At 35.8% G+C, this 19,884-nt stretch overlaps 1 protein-coding gene across 1 annotated transcript in view; it reads right to left on the bottom strand.

The window, feature by feature from the left end:
• Positions 1-4,224: 4,224 nt before the first annotated feature.
• The window catches only part of ppp1cc (protein phosphatase 1, catalytic subunit, gamma isozyme), a 37,754-nt gene continuing 22,094 nt past the window's right edge, over positions 4,225-19,884 (bottom strand). The window contains exons 4-7 of the mRNA XM_056457217.1: positions 18,465-18,569; positions 16,860-17,083; positions 5,324-5,458; positions 4,225-4,976 (exon numbers count right to left, since the gene is read on the bottom strand). Coding sequence (XP_056313192.1) covers positions 4,887-4,976; positions 5,324-5,458; positions 16,860-17,083; positions 18,465-18,569 — 554 coding nt within the window. The 3' untranslated portion in view covers positions 4,225-4,886. The remainder of the gene's footprint in view (positions 4,977-5,323; positions 5,459-16,859; positions 17,084-18,464; positions 18,570-19,884) is intronic.

Raw genomic sequence — 19,884 nt, 5'->3', positions numbered from 1 at the left:
CTTGCAGCAAGGAGGTCACTGGTTCGAGTCCCGGATGGGTCAGTTGGCATTTTTGTGTGGAGTTTGCATGTTCGCCCCGCGTTGGCGTGGGTTTCCTCTAAGTGATCTGGTTTCAAGTCCAAACACATGCGCTATAGGGGAATTGATTAACTAAATTGCCCATTGTGTGCATGTGAATGAGTGTTTCCCAGTACTGGGTTGCAGCTGGAAGGGCATCCGCTGCGTAAAACATATGCTGGATAAGTTGGTGGTTCATTCCGCTGTGGCGACCCCAGATTAATAAAGGGACTAAGCCGAAAAGAAAATGAAAAGTTTGTCTTTAAACTAATTTGGAGAGGATCCCGTGTTTATGATTGTCCACAGCTGGTCCTGCATTAGCTAACACATGATTCACCAATCAGACGATTCCTAACTCACTATAAACAAGCAGTTTCTTACCTCAGTTATCTTCGTCTTGAAGAATCCCCCCTTCCACCCTAACTCCTCCCTTCTTTTTCTAGATTGGGCAGCACAATGGCTCAGTGGTTAACACTGTGGCCTCACAGCAAGATGGTCACTGGTTCAAGTCCCTACTGAACCAGCTGACATTTGTGTGTGGTGTTTGCATGTTCTCCCAGTGCTTGCGTGGGTTTCCCGGTTTCCTCCTAATCCAAAAACACAATATAAGAAATTTGACCATAACAAATTGGCACTATAGACGAGCTCTTAGTGAGTAGTATAGCCATCATTAGCCATTATCAGGACGAGGGACTTCAAGAGCTACCTGAGCTCAAACTCCCCTCTCCTGCTAACGAGAGGGAGCCCAGGGATTGAGAATACTATAAGCTCCGGGCTCTCTCACAGGACAGCATGCCAAACACGCTTCATCAATCATCAGCTAAGTGTGAACTCTTGAAAAGACGAGAAGAAAAATGAAATTCAGACGCATTAAATGTGAGAATTGTGAGATACATACATTAAAATGAGGACAACTGATAAAGATACGTCAAACTCAGAAATACGAGGCGGGAGGGGGATCTGAAAATCAGGGTATAAATGCAGAATTACGAGCAAATTAAATAACAACTCCTTTAAAAAGTCACAATTACATTTATTTTAAAATCCGGTGGCAAAAATGTGCTTCCATATAAACTTAATGTCGATCGCCGAGAGAGAGAGAGAGACTGAAAATGTGAGAGAGTTGAACAATTATTCATCATTGATTCTGCAGTTTTTAATGCTGGACGCTCAATAATGAGTGATTTACTCATTTCAGATTTTACTCTGTGCATCATCAGTAAATGAAGGTAAAAACAGAAGGATGAAGTGTCTTTATTAAGATGTTGATCCTTCATTAATGTACAGTTTAAGCATCTCCATCTTGCTGATGTGCTGGAGAGACTCTCTGAAGGGTTTGTGAATTCTAGTTGATTTGCACAGATCTGTTTATGAAGCCAGTCTTTGCCATCACTTGGTTTTATTTTAATACAGAATGTATTTGTTTATATAATAAAGAAATGATGCAAACGCTGATGTCCGTGGCTCCTTCACAGATCAGTTTGAAAGAATTATTTATTTAAATGTTTTAATTAGTGATGTGACGTTGTGCGCCGAGGCTTCGAAGCATGTGTTAAAAAAAACTCGATCCATCTCGCAATGAAGCAGTGTAGCAGAGCTTGATTTGTTCTGCCATCATCACGTGATGCTCCGATGCTTCATTTTCACCTATACCCACGTGACTGCTTCCAATTTTGATTCAAAGGTTTAAACACTCTCATGGGTAAGTAAATTGTACAGCGAGAGATTAGGCGTCAATTACATACGTTTCTACTGTTTCAAAGCACTGCGCCGGTCCCACACACCAGTAATTAAACTAAAATACAACAGTGATTTATAGAAAGAAAAAAACTTTTGAACCATACTCAAGTGTATTTGTACAACTATCTTTGAAGAAGATTACTGCATATCGTAGTATTGTGTTTAACAGAGGCCAGCTAGCGATTGCAGCCCGAAAGAATCACTCCCATAGCCTCCTCAGAGCATCCGCCTCCCATGCAGGAATCGCCGGTTTGATCCCCACTTATAATGAGTGGGTGAAGGACTAGCTGGAATACGATAAGTGTAAATACTTTAGAATACCTTGAATTTTACTTCAGTCATGGGTGGTGTAAAGTAACATACCTTATGTGTACAAACTACAGTAGCTGAGTAATTTGATTATATTAGTTGTTGTATTACTACATGAATGAGTTGGTCAGTTGTAAACATTTGACATTATTGCAACACAGTGCTTTCCCACACTTTAACCAGCAGAGGTCCTCATCGAGCTCTGATTTAGAAAGCTTCGAGTAACGAACCTTTTTCCAATACAATTGAGTCGAGCGCTTCACTCACTGCTTTAGAAAGCTTCATTTCACCATCACTAGTTTTAATACTTAGTTTTAGGCTTTTAAACTCTGTCAGTTTTTTTTTTTCATGCTACAAGCAAAGCACAGTTGTGATTATTGATTGATGATAAACAGTCACACACCTGCTTCTGTCAATGTCTGTCAGAGGTGATTATTTAACCCTCTTCTGCACGCATTATGATAGATCTATAAATCAAACGTTTGTTTGTTTTCTTAGAATGGCTTAAAGTGCTGTAAAAAATGGGGAAATATGTTTTTTTAAGGCTCTTTCCAACAAAAATAAATTAATTTAAACGCTGGTCTAAAAGAAACAGTGTCAGGAAAATGAACAAAAATGCGGTAGAGTTAATTCTTAGATATTTTCCTTAAAACAAAAAAAAGACAAGAAATAAAGTGTGTGTGTATATATATAAATATGAGAACAATATCACATGAGTATCAGTGCAATATGTCTGTATATCGGCACTGAGAGGCGTGCTTAGGTGTAGTGCCACAGCAGTGTTGATATACAGCACTGATAAACACAATATCACACGAGTATTAGAGTCTCAAAAATCCTTTTGTAACTTTATACTAAAAATAAAAAAATCATGTATTAAAATAAATCTGCATGCAAACACAATCAGCACACACATCATGACGGTGTTTCCTCCCTCCCATTTATTATAGTATGGAAAAGCGTGAATTAAGTGTGTATTATCTCTTAAATGCTGGAGAGAAAAAAAAAAAAAAAAGCAAGAAAAGAGGTTTTCCTGACGTTTTCAATTTTTGTTTTATTGTTTATTTATATACACATACATACATATATACATACATATATATATATATATATATATATATATATATATATATATGTATGTATGTATGTATGTATGTATGTATGCATGTATGTAGGTGTGTGTGTTTGTGTTTAAGTATCCATACATGAATTTGATGAATTTCCCTCAAATATTTAAAGACTAAAATCTTTTAAGTCCACAAATACTTTCTTATAATGATTTTTTTAGTTTAAGTTCACATTTTTTTACACACTTTCTCTTAATATTTTTATGATTAATTATTAGATATTTTCCTAAAAGCTAAGAGAATAGAAAATAAATAAAGTATATATATGAGCAATATCACACGAGTATCAGTGCGATATGTCTGTATATCGGCACTGAGAGACGTGCGTTGGTGTAGTGCCCCAGCAGTGTTGATATACAGCACTGATACTCAGGTGATATTGTGTTTATCAGAGTCTCAAAATCCTTTTGTAACTTTACACACAAAATAAAATCATGTATTAAAATAAATCTGCATGCAAACACAATCAGCACCAACATCATGACGGTGTTTCCTCCTCCCTCCCATTTATTATAGTATGGAAGTGTGTATTATCTCTTAAATGCTGGAGAAAAAGCGCTAGAAAAGAGGTTTTCCTGACGCGTTTTCAATTTTTGTTTTATTGTTTTACGTGTTGTTTTTTTTAAGTATCCATACATGAATTTGATTTATTTCCCTCAAATCTTTTAAGTCCACAAATACTTTGTTATAATGATTTTTTGCTTTAAGCTCCTATTTTTTACACACTTTCTCTCAATAATATTTTTATAACTAATTATTAGATATTTTCCTAAAAGTTAAGAGAATAAAAAAAGAAATAAAGTATATATATGAGCAATATCACCTGAGTATCAGTGCGATATGTCTGTATATCGGCACTGAGAGACGTGCGTTGGTGTAGTGCCCCAGCAGTGTTGATATACAGCACTGATACTCGTGTGATATTTATACTAAACAAAAAAATCATGTATTAAAATAAATCTGCATGCAAACACAATCAGCACACTCATCATGACGGTGTTTCCTCCTCCCTCCCATTTATTTTGCAAGTATAACAATTATTTATAGTGTGTAAAAGTGTGAATTATTGCCCAGACTGAACAAAAGCATCATCTGTATATTTACAGTGAGTGTGTTTCTCTCAAACACTGGAGAAATCTGCTTTTCCTGATGTGATTTACCTGATGAGGAGCTACATGATCATCAACACATGCGGATCGCGGACGGCAGCGTCGCCTGAGAGAAAAAGCCAAGGCCTCCAGTCTCCTAGTCCTCTAAAACTACACACATGCAACCAAACATAAACACTGAAGTAATAAAGATGGAGGAAGAATAAAAATCAACATGCCAAACTCTGAGTCCATCGGCATCAAAACATCATTCATCTGATCCTGGGAATACAAAACAAACGTGGGATAAAACATCTGATGGCACATTCACAAGACACAAGTAGAAAAGGCGCTGGATATGTGTGCGAGTGTGTGTGTGTGTGTGTGTTCACAGTGAAATAAACAGCTCCTCTGTGAATCTGTGGACGGTAGAGCAGAGAAACGCAACCATGATGATGATGATGATGATAATAAAGATCCTTCAGTCTGTCCTGGTGATCCACACACACACACACACACACATCAGCACTGCGTCGTCATGTCCAGAAATACACACACACACTGCTCATTTCTTGGCCTGTTTGGTGACCATGTTCCTTGGTGGAGTCACTGGACGGCTGGAGTTTGGTTTCTTCTTCTCTGCAGGTTTCAGGATCTGCAGGACACACAACAACAGGCAGATAAATTAACTATTTAAAAACAACAACGCAATGAAATACCAACTAAAAATCTAAACATTAGGCATGTTCAAATCAAGACTGAAACACACATCTGTTTAGCTGTGCCTTTACTGAAACACACATCTGTTTAGCTGTGCCTTTACTGAAACACACATCAGTTTAGCTGTGCCTTTACTGAATGAGCACTGTGCTACGTCCGACAGATCACACTATATTGCCTTTCTTTTCACTCCTTTAAAACTCGTTTAACACGTTTTCATCTGTTGTTTTTACTCTTTGTTGTTTTATTTAAATAACCAGCCATGCAGAAACTGTGCAGTACCTGGAAAGAGCACATGAGGGTCTCGTCCACACTCATCATGGCTCCAGCGTTGTCGAATTCTCCACAATAATTGGGTGCAGAAAACAGAGTGACCAGCTGACGCTTGGCGAAAAACTCATATCCATCCTCAACCACCTACAACACACAGACACAGAAAGAGGAAGTTAAACTCACTCTTGTTACATGTTACTCTGGTCTGATTTATAGTATTTACCTTTAATTAAAAAGCAGAGTTACATTTTTTCTAAATTAAAGTAAACAATCACTTAGACTATTCTAAAATGCTTTATCTTTTTTGAATATATATATATATATATATATATATATATATATATATATACACAAACACACACACATATATATATATATATATTTATATATATGTATGTATGTATGTGTATGTATGTATGTATGTATGTATGTATGTGTATGTGTATGTATGTGTGTGTGTGTGTGTGTGTGTGTGTGTGTGCCAAAAGAGGTTTACTTTCAGCTATTAATACAAAACATTAATTAATTATTTATACAGGTTATTTGCAGGAATCCAGAAGAAAATTTCAATACCTTAAGACTTTTTAAAGGCCTTCTCAGAATATTTTAAGACATCGTCACCAATTCAAGTCGTAATCATCATCAAACCTTTAACCTAAACAGTTGCTAATCAACAGTTGTAGTTAAAAGTGAAGTTAAGTGAATTGAGCACAACCGTGCAACAGAACTCAGATAAGCTCGGAAGAAACAACCCTTGAAGGAATAAATTACGTGGATGTTTTACTGTTCAACCTTTATATGCTCCCTCTGAGCCAAATAATGAGAAAAAAACAAATCTCCTACCACAGCTATGCTGATGACACTCAGATCTACCTAGCCTTACTGTCTAATGACTACAGCCCCATTGACACCCTCTGCCAATGCATTGATGAAATTAACAATTGGATGTGCCAAAACTTTCTTCAGTTAAACAAAGAAAAAACTGAAGTGATTGCGTTTGGGAACAGAGATGAGGTTCTCAAGGTGAATGCGTACCTTGGCTCTAAGGGTCAAACAACAAAAAATAAGGTCAAGAATCTTGGTATGACTCTGGAGTCAGATCTGAGTTTCAATAGTCATATCAAAGCAGTTAGTAAATCAGCATACTATCATCTCAAAAACATTGCAAGAATCAGATGCTTTGTCTCCAGTGAAGACTTAGAGAAACTTGTTCATGCTTTTATCAGCAGCAGGGTGGATTACTGTAATGGGCTCCTCACTGGCCTTTCCAAAAAGACAGTCAGACAGTTACAGCTCATCCAGAACGCTGCAGCCAGGATTCTGACCAGAACCAGGAAATCAGAGCACATCACACCTGTCCTCAGGTCTTTACACTGGCTCCCAGTTACATTCAGAATAGAGTTTAAAGTATTATTACTGCTCTATAAATAATGGCCAAGGAGCTCAATACATTACAGATATGCTCACTGAATACAAACCTAACAGAGCGCTCAGATCTTTAGGATCATATAAACTAGAAACTCCAAGAGTTCAGTCAGAGCAGGGTGAATCGGCTTTCAGCTACTAACAGCTGGAATCAGCTTCCAGAAATGATCAGATGTGCTCCAACATTAGGCACATTCACATCAAGACTGAAAACACATCAGTTTAGCTGTGCCTTTACTGAATGAGCACTGTGCTACGTCCAACAGATCGCACTATTATGTTTTTCTCTTCTTTTTCATTCTTTTATAACACATTTTATCTGTTTTTAAGCTTTTTTATTATTATTTTTTTTTACCATTTCTATTATTTGTTTTTATTTCTCTTGTACTTGTCTCTTTTATTCCTGTTTATGTAAAGCACTTTGAATTGCCACTGTGTATGAAATGTGCTATAGAAATAAACTTGCCTTGCCTTGTTTTCAGCGACAGGTTTTAGACACTGTTTAAACTGGTCAACCTCTAACCTGGAGTATGCAAACTTACATTATCCTATTTTGCCGTCAGTTTCGCTACATGTGGAGAGCATCACATCACCACCATCTCGCGTTTGTCGCAAATTACGTGACATCACCCAGACAAGAGGAGCTTGGCCAGACGCACCCGGCCTGAACCAATCAGGGAAAATAAATCTATTTATGCTATTTTGGAGTCAAACACCTTGGACAACGCTTGAACTCAATTTAAGACCTCGTAAAAATGTGATTAAAAAAAATCCTTAAATACCTTTTAAGGGCCTTAATTGTCTCATAACTGATTTATCAACTTAATACTTTAAGACCCCGCGGACAACCTGTTATAGAAATGTGATAATGCAAAAATCATGTAATTCTTAAAGTAACTAAATAAAAAGGCACAAATTAATTTGAAATGAGAATAAAGTCTGCAAACCTTTTTCCTAAGAAAAAATAAACAAAAAAAGATCAAATTTAGCAACTAATGCAAACCAAACATCATTATTTGTTTGTTTAAAAAGTGATAATGCAGGTAAAAACAAACAATCAAAAAAGCAAATGTTTATAAGCCACATTTTGATTGGAAAAAGTATATTATTACTTTAACTTCACCCAAACTGGTTCAGATATAGTGTTTTACACTGATGAGACACATGCACCATCTAGTGGATGAAGCTGAAAGTGAACAGATAGACTCAGACAGCAGATCTGACACCACTAGGCATGGGGCGATAACCGTTTTCAAGGTATAATGCGGTTTAAAAAAAAGTCAAAGTATTAAAACCACCATCTGCTATACTGTTTCTACGGTATTTATAAGGTATTATTTACGTTGTAAGTTTTTTAGTATTGACAGGATCTTCAGCAAAAAAGATCCATGATGCCGTTTTAAATTGTAATGAAATCTGTGTTGTTTTTTTTACAGTGGTCGAGAGAGCTTAACATGCTGCAATTTAAGAAAACATATGCAATTACAAAAAACACCTGCAAATTAAGAAACATCAGTTTGACAGCACACCTGTTGCAAATTCTCACAACACAAAGAACTGAAGAAACGTGCTGCATTTTGTCAACACAAACAACTGAAGAAACATGCTGCATTTATTAAAGACGCTGCAAACACCGTTTAAAACCATGTTTAAACTATTACTATTAAAACAACGTTTCACTTTTTTTTTTTTTAAATAATTTTTTTAGGGGTTTTTAAACTTTAATGGATAGAATAGTGCAGAGAATTGACAGGAAATAGTTGGGAGCAGAGAGAGGTGAAGGGTTGGCAAAGGACCTCGAGCCTGGAATCGAACTCGGGTCGCCGTGAGCATCATGGTGCTATATGTCGACGCACTTAACCACTAGGCTATTGGCGCCGACAACGTTTCACATTTAATCAGCTTATTTAGGCTAATAATTTACTAAAGACAATGGAATCGTGTAATCAAGATATTAAAATAAACAACAACAAAAAACACCACCTTTAAAAGACCACCAACAACTTCACTGAGCAACAGTTACGGCATACTAACACATCCCTATCTCAGCAGGTCCGTCATGATTTTGGGTCCCCTTTCTTAATTTGCTGGTGTTTTTTTGAAATTACTTGTGTTTTCTTAAAATGCAGTGTGTTAAGCTCTCTCAGCCACCGTAGGTTTGATGCTGCAGTCACACTGGAGCTTGTGCATGCGAAATTCTGTCGTGCGGCGCTGCGAAAGGGGCGAGAATAAACAAGATGATTAGACATTTAAAAAAGCGAGCGACTGCTCTATATTTCACATTTCTGTCCAGAGAGGTCATGTTTGGATCCTCGATTGGTCTCACACAATCATGTGATGTGTTTTTACAGGTCAGAGTTCACCAAGCTTGAATTTTCCAACGCAGTGAAACGCAAAACTTGCCGCACGGCCTCATGTTTCCGGTCTGATGCATTCGTGTGCATATGAATGGAAGTCTGATGAGAAAAGTGCAGTGTGACTGCAGCTTTAAGGCTTTTCATTTGCGTTTAATCGCCATCGTTTTTCAAGATGTTTTTCTGGATTCAAACCCAATCAATTTAAGCCAATCGATTTCACAACTTTAAGCTTCAGACACCTGCTTATAACGCAGAAGAAGAAGACAAAGTTCACTCGCTTGTTGTTATGGATGGTTCAAGTAGCAGCTCCAGCTCTAGCGATGAAGAAATTATTATTGTTCATCAGAGCAATAAGCAGCTCCACGTTCATATGGCCTCTGCACATCTTCTTCAATGTGCGCTCGCACTGACAGTTTTGCGCCTCCAAGTGCTGTTTACTGTAACTTCAGCAGCTCCATGCACGAGAACAAAAGTGGCAATCTGATTGGTGGAGAAGGTTTTGACACAGTGCATCAAAAAAAAAAAAACAAGCATGAGGCATTTTTTTTTTTTTTTTTTTTTTTAGAAATGACGATTTTGCGCTTGCCGTTTTGCGCGTTGGTGAGCACGATCGCATTGATGCCCTTTATTTATACACGAGGTGTTAAACGTTGACGGAAAACGCGAGCAAAAAACGTCTCTGTGTGCACAGGCCTTTAGACCTAACGAAGACAGCAGAAATCAATGATTTATTTTAATTATTTAACCAGACATGTTGACTGCTCCAAAATATTTTAAAAGTTACTCAAAACAAAATATATGGTGTTCAAAGGGGAAAAAGTTTTTGTTTTTAACCAGATATTTAAAAAGAATATATTTTATAGCCGTAATCACAATACTGCAAAACCATGACATTTTCATGACAAGGTTATCATACCGTCAGAATCCTACACTGGCCCATGCCTAGACACCACTGAATGCTTATCAAGAATATATGTAAACATTCATCAAGTCTGAAGTCCGACAAACATCTCACTCACACTGATATGATGCATTTATGATGATATATATAACATTTTTATAATTATTTTTTTTTTAATCCATCCTTGAATGATCCTTCATCCTTGAGAAGTTTTCAGAGTAAAAGGTCATTTTTTAAAAATGCATGTAATTATTATAATTTTTTTAGGGTATATACAGGAATGAGAGTGACCTTTTAAGATCTTTTTAAGACTCTTTGCATACATCAATTCTTCAGCCACTTTAGGTTTCAACCAGTAACATTGGAGATATTTTAACTTGCAGTGTATTTACTAAATACTGATTATAATATATAACTAAAGAGTCTGGTGATAACTCCTTATCAACGCAATATAATTCAGAAGTGTGAAAACAAAGAATACGAGAATAATTTACATGACTACCTTGAAAGATTCAGAAGAGAAATACAAAACAATAATTAATAAACACTTCGTATAGGGCTTCAGCAAACTCACTGATCTTTAAATAAATTAATGAAACTTTAATCTCCCATTTCATACAACTCAATGCATTAATGATCTTGATTTCTTGATCTTGATTTCTCTTGCCAGATTGAGATTTTTATTTTTACTAGCAAATTTCACGGCAGAGGCTTCTATCTTGTGTGAATGTGTCTTTGCGAGTGTGTGAAGTGTTGTGTCTGAGTCACTAGATTACAGTGTGAGTGGATCTAGATTAGCATTGAGGGAACAGCACACAGATGTCCGTGTTCTCAATGTCAAGCGTTCCCTCTCGTATCTGCAGACTCATCCTCTACGAGTTCAGCACGTACCGCTGATTCATCCTGCCCTTCACACAGTTTCACATTTCCAGTAAACTGATGTACAAGTCAGCTGAAAGTGAGTTAAAGGGACAGTTCACACTAACATTAGAATTCTGTCATCATTTACTCACTTGTTCCAAACCAGTTTCAGTTTCTTTCTTATGAAAAACACAAAAGATATTTTGAAGAATGTTGGAAACCAATAACCATTTACTACCATGGACGCAAAAACACACCTTTGTTTGTTGTGAATACACACCCTAGTGGCCAAAATTACACTTTGCTTTTAATGTCTGTGTTAAGAAAACTATTGTTACATGCATATTGTTGAGCTTACTGTTGTTTCTATCATTTAAGAGAGATGAGCGCCACTTGAATGAGCGTCTGAGGAGCTCCTCTTTCTCATTCCCTGTGCTTACGGGGAAAAAAAAGAAAGAAAAGAAAGTGTAATCACCGCTGAAGTTAGTCATGTCAAGATCCGGTATTCTGTTGTCTTTGTAAAATCATTGAGCAGAATATGACGTTTGTTGACTTTGAAACTGAAACTGCAGGAAGATTTAAAGTATTGGTTTTCTTTTATTTAAAGTGTTCATTCTCAGGAAGACGTAGTAATGGGATTGTTTATTTATAGGGATGTAACGATAATTGATTCAAATATGTGACAATTCAAACTGGTAGAAATGTTGAACGAATCACGATACATGTTGTTATTGGCTTATGATTGGTTCGTTCTGTTTTCTGGTTTTTGTTTTGTGTTTCTAAATAGGTGACTTGTTATGGTGCAGCAGGTGTGGCTAATCTTCAGGCTTATAAAGGGAGCTTCCAAATTGTGTTTGGAGATAGCTTTGGAGGATCGTTTTTTCATTTGACTTCCTTTGGCTTACCCACCGCTTATATTTTTTGTTTATTTGAACTTTGCTCCCATGTAATTTGTTGTTTTGAACGTCATGACATTTAATTTGGTTACTTTGATACCCGTTTCCACATTATTTTAATTTATCATTTTTGTCTTTTTGTAACCTTTAAATAAATATCTTTTTGCATTATTATATTCAACTTGGTTTGGGTTCCCTTTATTTTGTTACGTGCTTGAGCCGGCACGTAACACACGTTTTGAACAGAGGTGGCGCAAGCTTGCTTTACATGCACATCAGCGACGAGCAAGAGGTGGGGTGGCAGACTAAAATGACTGTTGAAGTGTGCCAGACAAACACAAACTGTGTGCGAATACTGCAAAAAGACATTTACTTACACTAACAGGAGAATGAATATGACGCACATAAACCGTCAGCATTGTGAAAAACTACGGTCACTGACATCTATACGCAAAAACACTATTAATAAGCCAAACCACACGGACCGGATGAGTTACAGCTCCACTTGCTCCAGCGAGTGCTACGGAGATCACACGGTGCATCAGTGTTTTTATAGCGAAAGTGTGAAGATGTTTTTCAGACTGAAAGAGAAAGCTGTTCTGTTACAGAAGCTGGTATTAGATTATGTTTACCCTCTCCTTTTCAAATTAGTTTACACATATTTTAATAATTAGCTTACTGTTATTGAATATTTATAAATATTCAAGATGATCTCTTCTTAAGTGTGTCACACAGACACTTATATTAATTATAGAAGTAATATTATTCACCTTCATGTTCAACTCCTCTCTCCATCCTACTTTATAATTAATAATTTTATAATCAGTTTATGCCTGTGGCCAGTCTCCTGGAGCTGAGGGCCCATTGAGCACGTCTGAACACACTGTACTCTGGTTTAGGAAAGGCTTTCCTCTCCACATCTCAGAGCCCAGTGAAAGAGTTTATTCATCAGCAGGCGACATTGTAAAAGTGAAAAGAGCTTATGCCAGAAAACAGAGATATGCTGATATTTGATGAACAGTTTTACAGTCACAGTTTTAGTTTATAATAATGAGTCTTCTTTAGTTAATATTTATTCTTTTTTTTATTTGTGAAATTTATTTGTTTTTAAATTAGCAATTTAGTTATGGCAGACAATATATTTTATTTAGCAAAAATTGTGCAGCATTTAAAGGGCACCTAGGTTATCATTTTTTCAGATTTAATATGAGTGTTTTGTGTGTCCAGAATGTGTCTGTAAAGTTTCAGCTCAAAACACCCATCCGATTATTTATTATATCTTTTATAAGTTTCTGTTTTATCCCTCTTTGTGTCAGCTTGCAGTTTTGTTGTACTGCGCCTTTAAAGGTTAGTCCTCCCCGCCACCGTTTCAACATGCCTTTCTGCGTGCCTTAATCTCCTCCTCCTGTTGCGTCAGACAACAGACAGACTTAAACGAAGCTGATCTCACGTAGCGTTTGTGAGAAATACTACAGTAAGAGCTTTACCAATGAGTATTGGATGCATTTGTTGTAGAGTTGCAACCATGAGTCACACACAATGTCGTTACATAGTTCACGCGTACACACACACACAGCGCAGACACACACAGACAGTGCACGGGTTTAGCTTTGCACTCTTTTTCCACACATATGTGACAGGATACAGGTTAATCCTCACTGCTGTATGGATGTTTGTTATGTTAATGTACAAAATAAACCTGATTTAACATCCACAAACTGGGATTGAAGCGTCTTCCTTTATAATTGTTCTGACACGCGGCTGTGCTGATGAAGTGAATCTCTGTAATTCATTACACACATGCTCTGTTTTAAAACATGTTAAACTTGTAAAACTCACTCTTGATCACATTTAATGATTGATGATCACAGAGAGCTGAACAGATCTTTTATTCCCGGTTGCTTTGCGCACGTCTGGTCTTGTTGGTATGATTATACACGTGACTACCGTGACATGTTAATACGCAGCTGTCAATCAATATTGGTGGGCGGGGGAACCGCACTCCTACGTAAAGTTGCGGTCGATCTGAAAACCGCTCCAATTGGTCCACCGTTTTTATGTTGTTAAATTTGAAAAAAAGCACTGGGTGTGTTTATATCACCCCAATATGACGGTCTATACACCATACATGCACATATGTCTGTCCAAACAGCTTGAAAAGTAGATTTTTCACCATAGGTGCCCTTTAAGAAAGAAATTGGTTTCAAATTATTTTGTTAAAAAATGAATCATAAGATTAGTATCGTGAATCGTGAGTTGGTTGAATCATAACATCCATATTTATTTAGATACTTTAAAATAGTATGCTTTTTATATTTATTATTTTGGCCTTATTTTTGGAAATCTTGTTATTTGTTTTTGATCATGCTGTAATAGATTTTTGCATCAATCAAGTAGTGATTATTGACTGGTGGGCCTTATTTCATTATTTCTGTTCGTCCTTCTAAACCCTAGACAAAATATATATACTACTCTGTTCCTGTTGGAGTAACTGCACCACAAGTTGTAAAGGCTTCACCCTTTTTGAAGTAGGGGAGGGGAATAGTAGCTCATTTACATTTAAAGTGGCACACACAAACATGAAACCAGTGCTTCCAAATGAGAGGTATGGTATAACAAATCATCTGTTATGAAACTTCACACCCTTTCTGGAGACACACAAGATTCATACTGAAGCTTAGATCTCTGATTGTTTTTCAAAGATTATTAAAGTCTAAGTTTCATTATAGGTCAATTAAACAACTGGCAAACCAATTAGTGAGGCCGGCTAGTGATTTCATTATGTATTTTTCAACTTGATGGTTAAGCTGAGGATAAATATAGACATCTCAGGGGGTTTGAGAGAGCTGATGACATGCTGTGTTTTAGCACGCAAACCGTCTGACAGTAACTATTACTGCCAGGATGGTAAAACCCTCCAAGAAGCTTTAATTCCAGCCTTTTCAACAGCATCGCCACAGACATCAGCTTTTATAACAAATCCAACACCTACAACTAGGGCTGCGTGATATTGGAAAAATCAGACTTTGCGATTTGTTTTTTGTGATGTATATTGTGATGTGAATACAACTTCCTCAGATGGCTGGAATAGCTCTATTTGGAAAAAAATCTTGAATTTAGAGTGATTGGGCTGATTTTGTATGTGTGTGAATCTTAACATAATAAGCAAATTGCAAGCAAGAATAATTACAATAGAGCAAAAGAAAAACTAAAGAAACCGTGCAGCATGGTTTACTGGAGAGTCAAACAGTATTCAGGCACAGAAATTAAATAATGAAATGTAAAACAGCACTGTATCGTCTTCATTGCATTAATAATTCAGGAAAATTATTCTTCATGAACGGTAATTTTTTGAGCTTGAAGGCTTTATACTCTTGAAATGCCCTTCAAAAGACATGCAAATGACAAAAGTTTCACTCTGTTATGGTTATACTTTGCAGTGACTCAAATAATCTCATGTATTCTCAATTGTTGTTCTGATCAACTATAATTCCAACTTAACCTTGCGTAACTTGCGATGTGACTATTGCTGACCCATACTTTGTGATATCGATGCTGAAACGATATATTGTGCAGCCTAACTACAACAATAAATTAGATAACTCCTCAATACAATGGCTGTACAATAAAAATATACATTAAAAAAACTACACAATATAATATAGTGCATATTTTCTATAACAAAAGAAATTAATATTATTACCATTTACTCTGAATACTTATATTTTAAATGACACCATCATTCAACGACGGATTTAAATATGTTTTTATTAAGCATAAAATGAACATTATCAAATAATATACTAAAATATTAATTAATTAGAACGCATTTTATTAAAACTGTGTAATAAAATCTGTGTTAAATAAAACATGACTCTGGACCACAAAATTCAGTCTCATGTTGCAATGGTATATTTTTGTTAAACATTATTGCATGGGTCAAAGTTATTTTTATTATGCTGAATTCATTACATTATTGTGTTACTGTAAATACACCATTGATTAGTATTATGCATTGCTAAGAACTTAAGTTAGAAAATGTTAAAGCGATTTACCCAATATTTATATGTATATTTTTAACCCTCAGTTTCCAGATTTTCTAATGGTTGCATTTATTTAAATTATCGTCCATCCTAACAAAGTGTCCAACAATGTTTTATATATTGTATATAAATTAAATATTCAGCGTTCAGATTATTTATAAATCTCAATTTCCAAAAATGGAAACAATAGTGGTCTTCGTGAATAAACTTTATTTTGCCAGTTTGTTCACAAACAAACACAGATGTGGACTAAATTGTTGGTACGCTTCAATTTGGTCCAGGCCAGTCACATTAGTCAGCCTTTTTTAATGCTTCTGTTGAACGACAATTCTAAAGCAATTATTTGAATCTCAGTAGTTTATTTTAAGTAATTTTATGTAGAAATCATTACTTTTTGCAAAGAAGAAAAAAGAAACAATGTAAGAGTACCAACCATTTTGTCTACATCTATACATGTGCTGCTGTGTCATAGTAAACATGTCACCAAGTCCATTTAGACACACACAGCTCATGCTACACTGTAAAAGATATCCGTAAATTAGCATTTTTCCGTATTTTGTGTTTGATGTTTTATTCTTTCCTTGTTTATTTCTGCTTTTGAAGTGCATTATGAGATCTTGATCATTCTTCCAACAACTTTTAACCTTGACAAGTTGTAAAAAGTGACTTATGTTCATTTGTAATAGTATGCAGTGCTTTATTGTCTGGGTTTGTGTTATATTACGATACAAAAACATAATAAACAGCACATTTTCTGTTATTTTACACACTTATTTCTCTAGATATTATTTTATATTCATGATATTATTTTTTAAATGACTAAAATCTCACTAAAAGTCACTGTGTAAACTGTAGAGTTGAATTTTCTACATCAAAAGTGGACAGAGCAGAGATCAACATCCCATAATGCAATTCACAACCACAAATAAACACTCACAAAATACAGAAATTACAGATTTTATTTTCAGTGTTTGCACAGTTCAATTACTATCAAATTAAGCAAGCTGTACACTAAAAACACTGTGAATCTAGACATCAATGTTTAATTTCTATTTCGCTCACCTGGTGGGCTCTGCAGATCAGATCCAGGTCGTGTTTATGTAGAAATTTTGCCACTACTTCAGCACCAAAGGTGAAGGAGACACCTCTGTCGTTCTCCCCCCAGCCTAACACATCTTTATCTGGGTCTGACCACAGCAGGTCACACAGCAGACCCTGATCCGGCACGTCTGTGGGCCGCATGATCCGTCTGATCTGCTCCATAGACTGCAGATCTGGAGATAAACCTGGAGACACAAACACTTCAGAATTCATATGCAGGACAGGTCTTCACATGAAAATTAACAAATAATAAATAAATTCACACACAAATAAATATATTTCCTTTTGTCTAAAATCACAAAAAAACTAGGGGGGTGCGAGAGCATTTTGAAACTATTTCGTTAGTTTAAGTAACCATGTTTTTTTTTACATTAGTAAAGTTTAACCATTTCACAATTAATACAATGAACTTAAATAGGCAAGAACAGCAGGAATCAGTAAAATAAAACTATAATAGATACAAAAATACAATAATAGATTTCAAAATAACCTAAAATGATCTAATAAGCTTTATATGTGAGTGTTAAATAGTTTCATTATTTCAATAAATTCAATAAACTTAATTTAATTCAATTAATGTAATCCAAAAATATATAAACATTTACTTAAGAGTTGTTCATAGGTTGTCTTTAAGTGCCATCTGCTTTCCTAGAAAGTCTACTGGCTGTGCAGTTAATGTCAGATAAATTGCACAGCTAAAGTAGTTCCGGCAGGTTTTGAGCACAATTAAGCTCCATATCACTCCACTGAATGGTTAAGAGTTATTTCACAGCTACAACAGTCAAAAATCACATCAAAACACAACAGAAGGAGGAGATGTGGAAGACACTAGTGCTACACAGAGAAGCAGTTTGAGGAGAACAATGTCTGACAAATGTCTGAAATACCAGAGGAGAAGCACAGTGATCACTTGCAGTGTTGGCTAATCCCGCTTTAGCACATCACCACCTCAGGTGTTTGTTATTATATGATATTTCAATGTTTTGTCATCTATTATTACTTAAAAAAACATGTATTTGATAATAAATAAAATGAAAAACAAATAATTTGTCATTTTAAGGTAGTTGTGCTTTATATAAGTATTATACACAAATTATTTTAAAATATAGATATGAATAAAACTGTCAAATTTGATTTGTGTAATCAGAATATAGAAATTAATACAACTAAAGTTTGGTGTGTGTAATTAGAATATAAATATTAATAAAAAGTGTAACGTTTGGTGTGTGTGAGATCAGAATAAAACTAAATCTTGGTGAAGATAATGAAGATAATCAGCCTTATACAGAAAAAGATTTACAAATAATTTTGTGTTTGACTTGCACTGGTGACGTGACAAACTCAACATAAGGTTTGCGCACAGTCACATGTAAAACGTTTTGATAAATGCCCAACAAAGATGACCTCATAAAAATGACTGAACTTCAGTGGAAACCATAAAAACTCATTGCAGGTGATTACAGGCAGCAGGTCAAAGTCTCTGTGGGATATCTGTAGGTTAATCACACACGTATGCACGCACACCCAAAGACAAAGAGCCAAATACACAGAGAGCCAAACACATACCTCCGTGACAGCAGAAGATCTTCTCGTCAACGATGGCGGCAATCGGCAGACAGTTGAAGCAGTCTGTGAAAGTCTTCCAGAGCTTGATGTTGTAGCGTCTCCTGCCTGAACACACACACATCAGCTTAGTTTATTTGCTTGTGTTTAACGCCAGCTTCTATGATAAGAAATAGCACACTACACATATTAATTATTTTAAGCTTTTACTTTTTATTTTTGCTAAAAAAATTAAAACTATGTTTCCAATAACAAATTTGGATAAAAAAATGTATGATAATTGTAATAATAATCATAATAATAATAGCTTCAAAAGAATGAACTGAAATAAATAAGTTTCACTACACAATTGTGTATTGTTTAATTTGACTCTTCTTTCAGTATGTTGGTGGCTGTTTTTGCCCAATTGACTTTCATTATAAAGACAATCATAAAGATATTTTATCCTATATTTTATTTTATCATATTCCTATTATAGGGACAATCAAGCCTGTTGGGAAAGTACTTTGAATAATTATGGATGGATGGATGGAACGACAGGTACATAGACAGACGGATAGACGGACGGACGGACGGACGGACGGACGGATACACGAATAGATAGACGAACAGATAGACGGATAGACAGACAGACAGATAGACGGATACACAGATATATAGACGAACAGATAGATAGACGGACAGATAGACAGACAGACAGACAGATAGATAGACGGACAGATAGACAGACAGACAGACAGATAGATACTTTTATTTATTGAATACATGAAAAGGACTTTTTTTTTTTCCATTTTAAAGTAGAAACTGAGCAATGTACTTAATCATATGTGATTATATATTCAATTTAAAAACCTTAGGTCATATGTTTGATTAAAAATGTAGAAATTAACATACATATATGGCTAAATTAAAACGCAAAATGTAAACATTGTATTTTCATGATTGCGGCATCTTCAAATACTGCATCCCTTTAATGTGTGTAATATCGTGCTCATATAAATTATGAAAATATTATCGTTAACATATTTTCTTTAGCAATTTTTTGATGATAGCACTGAAGCTAGGCAGGGCTTAGCCTGGATGAGAGACCACATGGGAAAGCCAGATTGCTGCTGGAAGTGGTGTTAGTGAGGCCAGCAGGGGGCACTCAACCTGCGCTCTGTTTGGGTCCTAACACCCCAGTATAGTGATGAGGACTTTATACTCCTCAGTGAGCGCCGTCGTTTAGATGAGACGTTAAACTCCTGACTCTGTGGTCATTAAAAATCCAAATTTGCCCACTGGCCTTTGTCCATCATGGCCTCCTAAACATCATCTAATCATAATTGGCCTCATCACTCTGTCTCCTCTCCACCAATCAGCTGGTGTGTGGTATGGTTGTGGTCACGTCATGCAGGTGGATGATGCATTCTGGTGGTGAATG

This window comes from Danio aesculapii, chromosome 5 (genome assembly GCF_903798145.1).
Source record: "Danio aesculapii chromosome 5, fDanAes4.1, whole genome shotgun sequence".
NCBI lineage: Eukaryota > Metazoa > Chordata > Actinopteri > Cypriniformes > Danionidae > Danio > Danio aesculapii.
Note: the sequence above shows the minus strand (reverse complement) of the source record. Positions and strands in the feature narration are given on the sequence as shown.